The following is a 16,327-nucleotide window of genomic DNA, read 5'->3' on the forward strand; positions in this document are numbered from 1 at the left end:
GTATTGTCTTGTCTTTGGTTTCGGAGATTTATTTTTTTGGATATCAGTTCTCCTTCTGTGTTTATTTGAAAAAGATCAAGTGCGTGTTTCAGCATCCGCCTGAGCCAAAATCCTCCGCGTTCTCCATACTACACTAAAGTGTAGATTTCTCCTCTGGAGTTCTTCAGACTGTTTAGAAAGGGAGACATGTTGCTGAAGTCTGACAGAGTCTCTCAGGCTTTGCTATCAGCAGAGGGGCTCTGAGAAAGTCGAGATGTGGGTCAAGGCAGAAACATGTTCAGACTGTGAAAAGGTGCCGTCATTGGGTGTTTTCATCTGTAGTCGGATCGTGTTTGATCAGGAGGAACTCCTCCTCATCTGAATGCCGGACTATTTTTAGACTAACACTCACATGTCCTCACGTCAATACTCTGATGCTAATTTTATACCTGCAGTCCTTTACCGCACAGACCTCCTCTGCATGTTCACACACACACACACACACACACACACACACACACACACACACACACACACACACACACACACACACACACACACACACACACACACACACGTGCGCGCGCACTTGTTCCTCACATTGCACATTATTCACACAGACTTCACACCTTTAATGAAGAGCACATCATTTAGTCCACGTTCTTTTTGTTTACAGGGTGATGATTGCTTGACTGTCCAGTTCAAGTCTGTACAAACAGGATGTCTGACAATCTCCGTTTTCATTGATTTACTTAAAATCTACAGAGGCAGCAGATGGAGAGATTTTTACTATTCTCTGCTCTTTGTTTTTTATAACATTTAATGGCTCTGTGGGTCAGTTATCTCAATCATCGGTCACCTACAGCTGGAACATAATTCACATGCAGCCATCAGAATTCGGAGCCATTATCTGTGTCTGTCTCTCAACGCCTCTTCATTTTGGTCTCAGTCTAATTCTGTTGTATTTTCTGTTGTACAAATTGAACTGTGGTGCTGATTTCAGCTCCCTTCCTGGGATATATTTGTGATATCTATATTCCCACATATTTCACAATGTTGTACCCTTTTTGTCACCCTTCTAAATTTGTAACTTTTAGCTCTTATTGTGATCTTTACGGATTTATAATGGTTACACTTCCCTCTATATTACACTGTTTCCTGTTCAAGGGATGAATACAGCACCCAGTGATGAAAGCTTGTGATACTTTTAGATATGGAAGATTGTATTTTTTAGTCCTTTAGTCCCTTACATTGTTTCTGAAGGAGCACGAGTCTCGACTCCTTTAAACAGAAACAGAGACTGGAACCTCTCTCTTGTTTCGTTCACACATTAATTGGACGGTCTGTGGCTTCGGGAGAAACATTTTTGTCACTGACTGAAATCTGTAGCCTATTGATTACTTCTCATTGATCCATTTATTTGTATTACTGTTACATTCATATTGCATGCAGCAGTCACTGAGACTAATTTGCTTGAGAGGACACAACAGTGCCTCTGCCAGTCCTTCAGTGTAATTCTAATAACACTGTTGACAGATGTTTTTCAGTTGTTCCTGTGTGATGCTATAAACAGTCACAAGGTGATGAAGTGTATTTGTTTGATACACCCAGGCAGATTCACACAGGACAACATGATTCTTGTTGCTCACATGCATGCGCTTATCAGAGAGTCTGTGGGAGATACTGTATGTTCACAGTCATTATTATTTAAATGGAAAGTTATAGCATTGATACATTTAACAAAAGCAACTCTTGTATAAAGAGTCATTTCCTTTCCATGCTGCGACTTACATCTGTTTTTTAAATTCATAAAATGTGTCTTGTGTCATGTAATGGTAAAGAACCTTCTGGCCTTTTCTGTCTTCTTAGTTTTGATGTGGAGAATGGATTGTCAGTGGGACGCAGCCCCCTGGACGCCCAGGCCAGCCCTGGCTCTGGTCTGGTCCTACAGGCCAACTTCCCTCACAGCCAGCGGCGGGAGTCCTTCCTCTACCGCTCTGACTCTGACTTTGACCTTTCACCCAAAGGTCCTTCTAGAAACTCCTCTACAGCCAGTGACCTGTAAGTTCCTTAAGCACATACTGTTGGTACTTTCTCTCTTCGTATAGGGAGTTGCACAAAACAATAAAACAATAAAATTGTATTTAATTTTAGATATTGTGTCATAGAAAGCATGGGTTGTAAGCAAAATGTGTTTCCTGTCTAACCTGATTTACTTTGTTTGTTTTCAAAATTACATGTTGTGATGTGTCTGTATCAACATAAAAAAAAAACATCCAACCTCAGAACCTTCACAGTGTTACGATAGTTTAGTTTCCTGTGCTGTGCTTCATGTCCAAATGCTGAAATACCACTGTAGAATCATACACATTTTCTGTTTGTTGAATATGTTTCTGTTTATATTTGTGTCTTCTTGTCTGTCTATATTGTGCTGAGAGGTTTCCACATTGAAGGATTAGTATGGTGCATTTGTTTAAGGGTTGACTCCTTCACAAGTTGCAGCAAACAGACTTTATTTTCAAATTACAAACTAGTATTTTTGTAATTTTCTTTCATTCCAAAAGAGACTTCTGAAGCCAAATAGCCCTTCAGTTTAGGTGCCGATGTTTCAAAGCTGCTCTGGACAGCACATAAAGAATGATAAGGAGGAGCTGCCTTGAGAAAAAGGTCAAAGGCAGTTTTAGAACATGCTGTGTTTTAAAAACCCAACAAAACTAGTCAGTTGTTTCCATCACAAAATACTTGTCTCGCAAATCTGCTCCACTGGGATTGCAAACAGTTCTAGAACAGAACGGATTATTTTGTCTGTTTAATTTTGTGTTGCAATTGTGTCCCCAAACTCGACACAGACGACCCACATCACACTGTCTGAACCCCCTTTTTAAGTTTGTAATGTAAGTAGTCACAGGTCTCCTCATCGACTCTTGCCTGTCTGTTTTTAAAGGGAAGAAAGCTTGAAGCACTGGGAAGTCAACTGGTTGTCATCTCGGTGAGAAGAACATGATTAAGCAAAAAAGAAAAAAAAAATGACAGAAACTGTCCCCTAAAACCTTCTGCTGCATTCCCACTAGATGGTCATTTCCCACCTCTCTCCTGACAGACATGACTAAATACCAAACACCTCACCTGTGACCCCTCTTAGACCTCTAAAACACCCAGTTCTGTTTAGTTTTGTTTTTGCATGTGTCTCTTAATTAGAGAGAAAACCAAGTATAATAACACCATGTGTTTTTATTTACTTGTGAGTATTTAACAGCTCATATTGTGTCACCCACCCTTCCACCTCCCCCAGTCTGTTTCCTCACCAACCTTACTTTATGCACTGCATGTTATATTTTTTTTTTTTTTTGAAAGATGAAAGAGGATATCGGACAGGTAAATGTAAAGTCATTACAACCTTGTTTCCAAAAAAGTTGGAACGTTGTGTAGAATGTGAATGTGACAACAGATTGTGATGATTTGCAAATTATGTAAACCCATATTTAACTGCAAATAGACCAAAGAAAACATATACAAGTTTAAACAAAAAAAAAATATGTTGTTTTATAAAGAATGTATGCTTATTTTGAATTTGATGCGAGCAGCAGGTCTCAAAAAAGTTGTTTGGTTCAGGATCTCTTGACGTATTTTTCGTTTCATGATGTGCCAAATGTTTTGAATGGGTGACAGGTCTGGACTGCAGGCAGGTCAGTTTAGCACCCGGAGTCTTCTGCTAAAGAGCCATGCAGAATGAGGTTTGGCATTGTTTTACGGACATAAGCAAGGCCTCCCTAAAAAGATGTCTGGATGGCAGCATATGTTGCTCCAAAACCTGTATATATCATTCAGCATTAATGATGCCATCTCAGATGCCATCTGCGCTAACGCACCCCCATACAGATGCTGGCACTTGAACTGTACTTTGATTGCAAGCTTGATTGTCCCGTCCATGATTTTAAAAAAAAGAAAATAAATTTTGGTTCGTCAGACAGCTTGACAGTTTTATACTTTGCCTCAGTCCATCCTAATTTGAGCTCAGATTCAGAGAAAGTGTGATGTTTTTGGATCATGTTTTTATATGGTTTCTTTTTTGCATGGTAGAATTTCAACCAGCATTTGTGGATGCAGCGGTGAACTATGTTAACAGACAATGGTTTTCTGAATGTTCCTTAGCCCATGCGATGATTTCCACTACAGATTCGTGTCCGGTTTTAATGCAGCGCCGCCTGAAGGCCCGAAGATCACAGCTATCCAATATTGGTTGTTGACCTTTTCTCTTGTATACAGAAATTTCTCTGGATCCTCTGAATCTTTTCATATTATGTACTGTAGATGATGCAATCCCCAAATTCTTTCCAGTTTTACGTTGAGGAACATTATTCTTAAATTGTTGCACTATTTTCCCACAGTCTATCACAGAGTGGTGAACCCCTCCCCATCTTTACTGCTGAGAGACTCTGCCTCCCTGGGAAACATGTTGCTGCCATCAATGACATTTCTCAGTTTCAACATTCAGTCTATTTTCAGTTACATATGGATTTACATGATTTTCAAATCATCACATTCTGTTTTTATGTACTTTTTTTACATCATTCCAACTGTTTTGGAACAGGATTGTATATCATTTAGCTGCCTAGCGGCACAGACAATTAGATTTGTTGACAAACCAGAAGTAATACCTCAGACTAAGGTACAGTTTGGTTACTACTTATTTGCTTAACAAAGCTGTTTTAGCCTTTTTATTTAATGCCGATGAATTGTTAAAATTTAAGAACTTACAGATTGGTCCTCTGGTCAGTGTTTCCTGTTTTTCATACTTTTTTCTCCTGTGTGTTTTCCTCTGATTTGCAGACATACAGAAGACATGATAGTCACACCGTTTGCACAGGTAAGTCCTCTGAAATCTGTCCAGCCAACCCTGAGACGCTGTTTTATTTTTTCAGCTATTTGAAAATTTGGCAGATCGTCAAATAAAAAATGACGTTCACTTGTTAGCTACAGAGCAGGAATTTAAAAAAAAACATAATAGATAAAGTCCAGATGGTATGAGACTGGGCCTTACTGCTCCACCGGAACAGCCCCTCAGCATTATGTTGGCCCTGCGACAGGCTCAGGCATCCCGCTGGTGTTGCCTGGCTCTTGCGTGGGATGTGCGTCACACTTGTGCTCACTTTACACACTGAGAGAAGTGGCGAATCCAATACTGCTGGATCATGCTGTTTAAAATTTGCATGCCGACTGATAAGGCTCTGACATGGATCAGGTCTGGACATCTGATACTCGGTGGGCTTTCTCTGCATGCTGAGTCAGTGTTTGGCTACAGATGGAGTGACAGACATGACATAGAGGAGCGTCAGTGATGCTTTCAAAACATCAGAAGGGGAGAGACGAATGCCTCTGCCTAGCACGTCAGCTAGGAGGATGAAAGCCGGGGTATCAAATGCTCCTCAACAACTCATCTTGAGAAGCACTTGATCTGGTTCAAGATGAATCGAGTTAAGACATGAACAAGTATTTAAGGTTATGATTTACATACCATCTCTGCTTTTTCATTAGATCACAAATGCATCACAAATGCTATGTACGTTACATTTTGTTCCTGTCCTGTAGGTCCTCGCCAGCCTGAGGACAGTTCGAAGTAACTTCGCCGTCATAACCGGCCAGCAAGATCGCCCAGCCAGCAAGTAGGCTTTTAAAAAAATGTCCTCGGCTACTTTATCAATCTTACCACACATCGTATGTCTTCAACCTGCTGACTTTGCATGGTCTCTCTTCTGCAGAATGAGATCCTCAGGCAGCAACCCACCATCCATGTGCAAGACGAGCCTCGCAGGTCAGCACTGGTATTAGACATGGCTGTTTACCAATCAATAATCCCATAATCAACATCGGTCAGAAAAACATAGAGACATCACGGACATTATCATGATTAAAGTTGGGAATTGTGAAATCTAGGTTACTGATAAAATGTCACAGTGTTTAATTGGTAAATGAAGGTCATTCACCATCAGTTCATGAAATCCAGTGGTGGGGAAGTATTCCACTCATCTACCAAAAGAAAAACAAATAGAGTGTTTAAGAACCCCTTCTACAAGTCACAATCTTGCATTAAAATTTGTACTTAAGTCAAAATATATAAGTATCAGTAAAATGTAAAGTATCAAAAAAGTAAAAGTACTCAGGGCAGAATAATGTCCCCTGTTACAGACAACAATTTCTATATTATATTACTATTACTGGTGCATTTATTTGTCAGCAGAGATTAAAAAGTTTGATATACTGCTTTACAGTACTTCATATTTTATAAACTATATGTCATATATAGTCTTATCATATATATAAGTATTGTAAATATTAACTGGAAATGTCAAAAAATGTAGAGCAGTAAAAATACAATATTTAGCTCCCAAAAATGTAAAATGTTCTGTATGAAGTGGCATAAAAAGAACCTACTCAATTAAAGAACCTCAAAATGTACTCAAGTATAGTATTTGGGTATTTATTTACATTCCACTGCTGATTAAATCTAACATTTATTTGTAACCATCTTTTCTCAAACAGAGAGAAAAAGGGGTTTAGGTCCTACTTTAATTTCCAGTTTAACAATCTTGTTGACTTTTGAAAATATTTGAATGTTCTCTAAATGTTGAATCCATCCAATAATGCCTTGCTGTGTTTATCTGGTGCAGAGGAGCCTCACCAGCAGCTGGCCATAGAGACTCTGGATGAGCTCGACTGGTGTCTGGAACAACTAGAGACGCTGAAAACTCGGCACTCTGTCAGCGAAATGGCTTCCAACAAGGTACTTTAACATCATAGACAGAGATAATGCCCCAACAGTCTGGACAGTTACACACAGTGGTTGGACACACTGAACGTACACACCTGTCACAGAATGAAAGGTAGATACAGACTCCCACACTGCTCAGGCTAACATTTAATCCAGCTAGGTTCAGTGCAAGGTTGCAGTGCAGTACACTCACTCTAATCTTTACTGTGATTCACCCCCCTGAAGGATTTTATTAGTCATGTTGCCCTTTATAAAGTAGTCAGATTCAAACTCTATGAAGACAGTACAGTAGATTACCTTGAATATTATAAAAGCATAGTTTTATTGTCATTCCAAAAGATGAAATATCACAGTTCAGTTTTTATCACTTGATTGTAAAAATAATATCTACACAAATCTTTCTTTCACTGTTGTTCTCTCTCATATCACTGCAACTACTGCTCCAGATGTCATACATGTTAATAATTTTCATCGGTTTTTCATTAATGGTTGGTAATCTTTGGCAGCTCGCAGCTGTTTCCTGCTCAAATTAGAAAGGGTATTTCCATGTGGGACACTAAACCCGAGGATTGTGAGTGACGTACTGTAAATGCAGTTAGCCTGCAAGCTGCAAACTGAAAGCTCAATAATACAGAGAAGCCATAAGGAAAGTATGAATCAAACCTCCCATGCGTCAGCAGATGGAGGAGGCTGATTCCTTGAATGATCCCTATGGTTCCATGCATGCAAGAAGAGACTTGACACACAAACACACCTTTCACCCCAGTAATGTGCAGAAAAATGTGAATGAGTAGTGGGAGCTGAGGATGACATGGCATCCCCCCCGATTCGCTCTTCCTCCATGTATGCAAAAATGCTTTTTAATATGTAAAACATGTTTAAACTGTAATTCAACAAAACAAAGTTTGACTAAGCAAACTTGAGAAGATTAGCACATTTTTTTTGTCACCAAATTGTCCAACGGTAATCAGCGGTCAAAGTATTTTTCATTCAGTGTTGGCTTGTTCTACCACAGTAACATCTTGTTTTCACAATGCTAAGACAGCGTGCTTTGAGCATATTTCTGTGTCAAAATATGTTCTTATCTTCTGTTCATCTGGTCATCATAATGGTGGATGTACTCCCATTTTTGTGGTTCATGGAGTACTTTTTTTTATTTTTGGCTACATGAATGAACCCCCCCCTCCCCATCCATTCAAAGCCTTTCCTTCATATCTTCTTCAAACTTGGTGCACATGGTGTGTCTCACAACCTCCGCCTCTGACAGGCTGCCCTGCCTACATTGTGTACCTCCTGGCCAATGATGGCCCTCTGTCTCCAACCTCTGCTGCAGCAGCCGCACGATTGGCTGCTATTCTTAGGCATTTTTGCAAGGAGGAGGAGAATGGAGTTCCTCGTTCTCCCTGTGTTTACACACATAGTAAGCAGGCAGTAACTGAGTGAATGAGGGAGAGTCAGGGGGAGCGAGGGAGTGTGGCTGCTCTGCCTTGCATCCTCGCATCCCGCAGCATTCCCACAGCTATGCATCCATCCTCTTCCATGGACCTCTGAGCAGTTTTTCTCTTCAACACGCACTGATCAAAGCTTTCGCAGCACTCACCAGCGGACTGTCTGTTTGCAGTGGATTTTGCTCAGGCAAGCAGTATAGGAGTACAAAGTGTCTCCGGCTGTCTGTTGCTCTGCCGAACAAGCAGTGTAGGAAGACAACTAGAAAGCCCAGCTCTCTCTCAGTTTTATTTTTTGCACCCATGCTTGACTTCGCGCTGAAATGCCAGAAGTGAACTGTTTAATCTCTGTGTCGTGGACGTTCATTCAGGTAAGGAGAGGCGAGTGATGAACTGGGTGGAAGGGGACAGGGGCTGCACGACTCTCACATGTTGCTTGTGTAGTGAATGTGCAGACGTGAACAGCTGAGAGTTTAGAGGTGGCCATGGACTTTCTCTGAGACAATGGACATCTTACATCTGCATATTCAGTGACAGCTGATCTCTTTTGTCTCACAGCAAAGAAGAGTTGTTTCTGTTTGTGTCGGTACCACATCACAAAATCCCTTTCAACTTTGTCTGATCAAAACAGTGATTCTGTACACCTCACATCACATGATATCCAGCATGTACGATGTCTCAAAACCATAATACAATGCATACAATAACATAGAAGTTGTAGGTGTATTTAGAATAAATGTTTGTATTTCTTGGAAGGGGGGGGATTGGTCACCGAGTCGATTTGACCTTGTCTGTCTACAGTTTAACAAAGAGTGTGTTTGATCAAGCTCACTGATGCTGACATGTGTTTGTCCTTAGTTCAAGAGGATGCTGAACCGTGAGCTCACCCAGCTGTCAGAAACCAGCCGTTCAGGGAACCAAGTGTCTGAGTTCATCTCGAGCACCTTTTTAGGTAAATACCTCCTCTTTGTACAATACACTGCTATACATAAACATAGGCCTATTTGTAAATAACAGGAAAGTAATTTATTAACAATACAAACACATTACAGCATATCAGCAGGATGCAATGGAAAGTTATTGTTAAAGTGCTGCATTTCTAATGTGATCACTGAGAGACTGCAGTGCTAACCGTTTGTTTGACTTTATCTGACAGAGAAGCAACATGACATGGACATCATGTCCCCCCCTACCAAGGAGAAAGATAAGAAGAAGCGGCCCATGTCCCAGATCAGTGGTGTGAAGAAGGCCACCCAAAGCCCCAGCCTCGCCCCCTCTACCATCCCTCGCTTCGGGGTCAACGCTAGCCAGGAGGGACTCCTAGCCAAGGTACGAGGGCTAGTCCAATACTTGTTCATTTGTCATTTTCCTGCTGCTGATTCTATATGTTCCCCCACGTATTATATATTGTTGAATGTATTTATCTGTGTTTCTTCCCTGGCAGGAGCTTGACGACGTAAACAGATGGGGTATTGACATCTTTAAGGTGTCGGAGTATTCTGGAAATCGCCCACTGACGGTCACCATGTACACCATCTTCCAGGTAACACATCACAACAAACGGAGTATGGCCCTTGTGCTGTATAACCTCAAACATTTGGTACAGTAAAGGGAATCAATGAATTTTACAAAAAGTAAGGATCTTTACCTCGACTGACCCAGTGTCTGATGTTTGCTGTTTGCTGTAGGAGCGCGAGCTGCTCAAGTCCTTTAAGATTCCAGTGGATACTTTCATTACCTTCATGATGACTTTGGAGGATCATTACCATGCTGACGTGGCCTACCACAACAACATCCACGCTGCAGATGTGATCCAGTCCACACATGTGTTGCTGTCCACACCTGCGCTGGAGGTAATCGCTCGAATTCATAGTCGGAAAAGCATAGAAAAACCTCATCAACAGTAGATCAGAACAGTTCATGTCCTCTCATGTTGAGTGCCCACTCACACATTGACTGTGTTCTTGTTCATGTTGTTCAAGGCTGTGTTTACTGACCTGGAGATCCTTGCCGCTCTGTTTGCCAGCGCCATCCATGATGTGGATCACCCCGGAGTTTCCAATCAGTTTCTCATCAACACCAGTAAGTTTGCATAGGTCTACAGGGATTATGTGAATGTGCGTGGGTGCTGCTGAGTGTATTCAACTATGTGGATTAGGTACCTGTAAACACATGCCTGTGGAGAATATGATTGGTTTCACATTCGGGTGGTGTACAGTGCTGTGTGGGTGTGTGTAAACCTTTTGTTTTTTTTACCTTCAGACTCAGAGCTCGCCCTGATGTACAACGACTCATCGGTCCTGGAGAATCACCACCTGGCTGTCGGCTTTAAGCTTCTACAGGAGGACAACTGTGATATTTTTCAGAACCTCAGCAAAAAACAGAGACAGTCTCTGCGCAAAATGGTCATCGACATGGTAAGACAACTTTAGGAAAACTTTTAAGATCGTTGACATAGTTCTGTTTCTTCCTCAGTTTAAGTAATCTCTTTTCTACAACTAAAACAGTGGATTCTAATAGATGTGATTTTTTTATTTTTATGTATTTATTTTTGTTCTTGCAGGTACTGGCCACAGATATGTCTAAACACATGAACCTCTTAGCAGACCTGAAAACCATGGTGGAGACTAAGAAGGTCACCAGTCTGGGAGTCCTGCTCCTGGATAACTATTCAGATCGCATACAGGTGAGAAGTGTTTTCACACAAAAGAAGACTTTGTAAAAAAAAATTATAAACTGAACCTGCTGTAAATGGCTTTCTTCATTTAATATTATTTGTCTCTGCAGGTTCTTCAGAACATGGTTCACTGTGCAGACCTGAGCAACCCCACAAAACCTCTTGAGTTGTACCGTCAGTGGACAGACCGCATCATGGTGGAGTTTTTCACGCAGGGGGACAGGGAGAGAGATAAGGGCATGGAGATCAGTCCCATGTGTGACAAACAAAATGCATCAATAGAGAAGAACCAGGTACACAAGAATTGAATTAATGAATCCCTGAAATCTACTGTGAATCATGACAGTGTTAAATTACAACAAAGAGTTAGTGAGGAAAATTAAGCAAAAAAGAAATTCCTTTATAAATCAATATGACTTCTTAACTCTGTTTTTCAGGTGGGTTTCATTGACTACATTGTTCATCCTCTGTGGGAGACATGGGCCGACCTGGTACACCCCGATGCTCAGGAGATCCTGGACACACTGGAGGACAACAGAGAGTGGTACCAGAGCATGATCCCCCACAGCCCCTCACCCAACCCAGGGGGCCAGGATGAGGGAGCCCCCATGGGGGAAGCCTCAGCCCCCAGTGGGGGCTGCGGCGGCTCCTCTTCGGCCGACAAATTTCAGTTTGAGCTGACCTTGGAGGAGGAAGAAGAGTCGGATACGGATAGTCTGCCTGAGGAAGAGGAAGACTACGGCAGCAGTCGGAGGCCAGAACACTGCAGAACTGATTCAACACCTGCAGCGACTCGAAGGCGTCCCAAAATGCTCACGAGTGACTCAGGCAGGACGTTTTCTTCAGAGTCGGATAAAGAAATGGCAGAAGAAACAATAGAAGAATCAGAAGAAGAATGCGTTTCTGGGGTACCGCGCTTCAGACTTGGCACATAGCAACAGCCAAGAGTTGTTTTTCTTTGGGCCGTCTTTGTTTGATTTTTCTTGATTTGGGTGCCTCCTCCTCGTTCACTCCCCTTCTCCCACTCCAAGCAAACACCACCACCTCTGGTTTTCAGTGGATAGGGTGACAGCAAGACTCGGGATGGGGTGTTCGGGAGTGTGGGTGGGTGTGGGGGGTATTAGGAAGGTCTGCAGTTTTACACAGCAGCAGTCACTTGCACTGGAGAGAGACAGATAGACTGAGTCACTGTTCAAGGAAGGACAGGAAACCAAGTTTCTGATCAGTCCTTTGTGTTCTGTGTCTTTCATTCGGACAAATTGTGGATAAAGTTCTACAGAGACAATGAGAAGTTAAAAAACAAACTTCCCTTTCTACCAGCCAGCCTAAGGTCTACTGCAACTACAGACAGCTCTTTTGGAGTACTTGTGAAGAAAGTGAGGAAGTGATGAATGACCGTGAAAACACAAAGTCTTTTAAGACATCTTTGCCAAACTTGCAAATTACAGGGACAATGCTGTTTTGCCTGCCTTTGTATTTAATTTCATTTTAATTTCTTTGGTTTATTCTGTTGTCTTTCATTTCGATCCGTACACACTTAGTGAAGATACAGTCAACAGCTGACTTGAAAGCAGTGGAAGCAAAGCGAAGAGGAGCTATGCATGGTTTTATGCAGGAGACTTTAAATGTAGCAAATATTTCAAGTGACTCTTTCACTGTTGTTGTATACACACAGTAGCACTCCTTTCAGCTGGTGCTGCACAGCTCATTTAGTTCAACAGGCAGTTCAAGAATATGATTATGATGAACGAGCTGGCACTACATATTATTTTGATGTTTTCAGTTTTTTCTGATGTATTATTTCCTTTTTTATAATCCTAAACTGAGATATTGTCAGCAACAGAACTGAGCCAGGGTCAGTGTAGTGTTGAGGCAGTGAGGAAATACATCCAAAGCAAAGGTGGCTGTGCATATGGTGCCTCCCAGTGCCCACAAGTGGAACTGAAGCATTTTTACAGCGGCAAATGATCTGCAAGACAAAGATCTACATTCAAAGCATATTTAACAGTAGGACTACCCAAAATGTCTGTTCATTTTCAGGTTTAGTGCTCATTTTTCACAATTTTTTTTAGTTTATTTTTTTTAATTTGAAATCACTTATTTAAAGTCTTTTTTTGCATTCTTGATGTTTGGCACCCATTTTTATCAGTTTGCCTTGGAGTTTAGCACTTTTCAGTTTTGTTCATGTAGCTGGCCCTCATCGTGATTTTTTTTTTAAGGGCTCGAGCCAAAATATGAACACCGTGCAGGCTGTGGACTCAGAAACAGCAACCAGCGCAGACATGATGCAAAAAGTAAATGCCACCCTAGACCTACAAATATATTAAACTCTCCATTCAAATCCATTATCATTTCAGCATCCACCCACTAGAGTAGCGTTTTTGGTAACATCCACTTAAATCACTAAACTGATAAAGACAGAGTATTAGAAGCAAAGACAGACGTGAGCATCACTTTAGCTGTAAAAACCCTGGGTGTTAGCAAGAGACAGTTTCCTGTGCCTGAGTTTTTCCTCTTTTTCCTCTCATTGATCAATATTTCGCTCTTTACAGGGACATAGTCAATGACAAAACAAGTGCCAAGCAAGCATGACACAACCCGTACTGTAATTTCCATTTTGCCACTGGCTACTTTCCATCAGTGACTGATAAAGTTGGTTGATTGTAGCACTCTGTGCCAATCTGACCTTAGTGTCTCTGTTCCTTCTTTCTAAATCCTGTTCAAACAGTTACTGAAACTGATATTGTCTTAAAACAGCGATGTGTTTTTGTATGTGTGCGTGACTGTTTGTGTGTGAGTGAATGACTCGGTTGACTTTTTTGAAATATTTGCTAAAAAAATAAATAAATAAATAAATAAAAACAAAGCACTTTTTATGGTACTTTTACAGTTCTGCACTTCCAGTTCAGTTGAAGGTGTGTAAAGTGACTGTTTCACTATTTTTCTGTTGACAAATGGCCTGGTGGGTGATGTGAATTGCACGGGCTGGACCACTACAGCTCTTAAAGGTTGGATGTCGGAGGGACTGAAGAATTTTTTTTTTTTTTTTATAATTAAGTGTACAAAAAAAAATAATTGTTTAATTGACATGCATGACATTGGCTGCAGGATTCAAACAATATGAAGAGTATGTGCAGTACTTTCAAAACTTAGCCTATAGAGAAACATGTTTTATTTTATTACCATAAAGCAGATCGTGTTATAATGTGTGAATGAGCTGAACTTTTTTTTTTAAGCCTTATTTTCAAAGTTGGGATTTTTTTTTTCTGATCACTGATGTGTTCACTGACATGCTGGAGTCAAATATGTGCAATCCTTTCTGTAGCCATAAACAGCACCACACAGAGCAACACTCAAGGATGCCTTCAAAATTAAGGACTATTTAACAACATCTTAACCAGCACAACATGCAAAGACTCAGTCTGTCTGTCTGCTTGTCACTAACTTGTTTGATTTTGTACATTTTCCTCACAGTTTGTTATGTACAATTTATTTATTATTTCTATATTATCTGTCAGCAACAATGAGACAAACAAGTCGACTTTTTTAGTCTGAGGTTATGCGTAGGTCGATGTGTGAGAAAGTCAAACAGGACAGATTTCAACTACTACTCAGCTTTTTTCCTTCTCGTTTCTTTGCGTCTGCAAATAACACTATACCGAAGCAAAATACTCACTTTCATGTTTTTCTTGGTATAAAAATAGTTGAGTGACAGATTTCCATCTGGGTGGTCTGAAGCATCTCTTTTCCCTGTCTTCCTCTGTTTCCCCTTAACTGGTCTGATCACATATTCATAAAGGATCTCGCAGTATGTGAACTGCTGATCTGAGACCTCTTTGATTTATAGTGCAGATAGTCATACAGCCTCAACAGTCATTTTAGACCAGTACTTCTGTTCTTAGAGATTTTATGAATATTGGTCATGAACTGAGATTGCAGCTTTGACAATCCAACTCTGCTGTTTAACTGTGGGTGTGTTAGCCCTCTCTCCAACTAGAACTGTATGCCTTGCCAATAAAGGAAAAACTCCTCACTCATTGATCTCTTGTTGTCTGCTTGTAAGAGGAAAACTATACAATAAATCATAAGTAAAAATGATCCTGTTTAGAAATTTTAATTCTGATTCAAATCCAAGCACACATGTCATCCAATATAAAATACAAGATTTCTATTTAAATGATGAATTAAAATGCATTCATTGCTGAAATAACGTGAAGATTGGTCACTACTATGGTGTCAGTCATTTCATTTTTATAGTGTGGAGACATAACATTGTTCAAACTCAGACTTTTAATTGAAATTCTACTTTCCTAAAGATATCAAATATGTCTGGCTGAGTTTTGGAGATGTGTCTTAAATACGCAAAAAGTGCAGCCATAAAAACAATGAAATAAAGGAGAAAATAAAAAATATAATACTATTTGGCAAGGAGTAACGAAAAAGTACATTTACTACAGTACTGTTCTCAAGTACTGTAAGATAATTATGTATTAAACAACAGTCACTTCTAAAACATTAATATTGTATGAGCTCACGCAACAGTGTCTAAGTGCAAAATTATAGGCTGCTGATGTGTTAATGCATCTGTTTTTATAAAATCCAGTCATGTGACATCTATAATAACACAAAGAATAACACTCTCAATGTTACATGAACTATCTGGTAGCATCTGGTATAATTGTCTTAGTAAAGATCGGAGAACTTATTTCACTGCTGATGTGAATTCCAGGAAACCTTGAGCCATTTTTAACATCTCACAAAACATACCTGGTATTGTTTTATCACCTTAAAACTGAAGGACTTTTGCTAGTTTTGTAAGAATTAACTTTTTAAAACAGTTTGTTCATGAGAGTTAAACTTCTCTGTTGGCCATATAACATAAAATACTTACTCATTTGGTTTAGTTTCAATGTTTAATGGTCGTTTACATACACAATGTAGATCCATTTGAGTTTGTGGCAGTGATTAAGTAAACCCGGAATACAAGAGTTAAGGGCCAACTGATTCATTATTATTTTATTTTTTTATTTATTTTTTTTATCAATAATCCTGAATTCAAATCTCTTAACTAATTTACAGGTTGGGTGGGGCGGGGTCTGTACGAAGGAGTCTCTTCTCTGATTGGTCAATCGTCCCGCCAATCATCCTTACATTCAGGAACCGCTTACGCCGGAGCTGCCAATCAAGAAAGCGCACGAGCTGCTGCAGGTGCAAAGCTGGGCGCAGAGCTAGCCGCTGCAGCGAAGCCGAGGAAAAAAACCCACACATTTCATGGTAAACCCTGCGCTTATTTGTCATTGCGGGGCCGCGTTAAGCGTAACAGTAGCAGCAGATGTTTTTTCGGTTGTGGGATGTGTGATTTAGGTAGAAGATTTAGTGGTAAATAAGCAAGAGTAACCTTCATTTGACATAGCTGGGATGCTTAGCTAGCTCCTGCTCCCATATTTAAATACTGGC

General features: G+C 40.4%; 1 protein-coding gene across 4 annotated transcripts in view; it reads left to right on the forward strand.

Annotated features, from left to right (window-relative positions):
- The window catches only part of pde4ca (phosphodiesterase 4C, cAMP-specific a), a 42,911-nt gene extending 28,002 nt beyond the window's left edge, over positions 1-14,909 (forward strand). For 3 of the 4 annotated variants that reach the window (XM_069706035.1, XM_069706032.1, XM_069706033.1), the window contains exons 2-16: positions 1,849-2,040; positions 2,924-2,968; positions 4,810-4,846; positions 5,569-5,642; positions 5,739-5,791; positions 6,648-6,760; positions 9,052-9,145; positions 9,350-9,522; positions 9,638-9,736; positions 9,882-10,046; positions 10,176-10,275; positions 10,456-10,610; positions 10,757-10,879; positions 10,981-11,163; positions 11,308-14,909. In XM_069706035.1, coding sequence (XP_069562136.1) covers positions 1,849-2,040; positions 2,924-2,968; positions 4,810-4,846; positions 5,569-5,642; positions 5,739-5,791; positions 6,648-6,760; positions 9,052-9,145; positions 9,350-9,522; positions 9,638-9,736; positions 9,882-10,046; positions 10,176-10,275; positions 10,456-10,610; positions 10,757-10,879; positions 10,981-11,163; positions 11,308-11,805 — 2,104 coding nt within the window. In that variant the 3' untranslated portion in view covers positions 11,806-14,909. The remainder of the gene's footprint in view (positions 1-1,848; positions 2,041-2,923; positions 2,969-4,809; positions 4,847-5,568; positions 5,643-5,738; positions 5,792-6,647; positions 6,761-9,051; positions 9,146-9,349; positions 9,523-9,637; positions 9,737-9,881; positions 10,047-10,175; positions 10,276-10,455; positions 10,611-10,756; positions 10,880-10,980; positions 11,164-11,307) is intronic. The other variant, XM_069706034.1, reaches the window with a different exon arrangement.
- Positions 14,910-16,327: the final 1,418 nt, after the last annotated feature.

Source organism: Brachyistius frenatus, unplaced genomic scaffold (genome assembly GCF_029030835.1).
Source record: "Brachyistius frenatus isolate BFR_SWC_R1_liver_20210118 unplaced genomic scaffold, ASM2903083v1 Contig_61, whole genome shotgun sequence".
NCBI classification, from domain to species: Eukaryota; Metazoa; Chordata; class Actinopteri; family Embiotocidae; genus Brachyistius; species Brachyistius frenatus.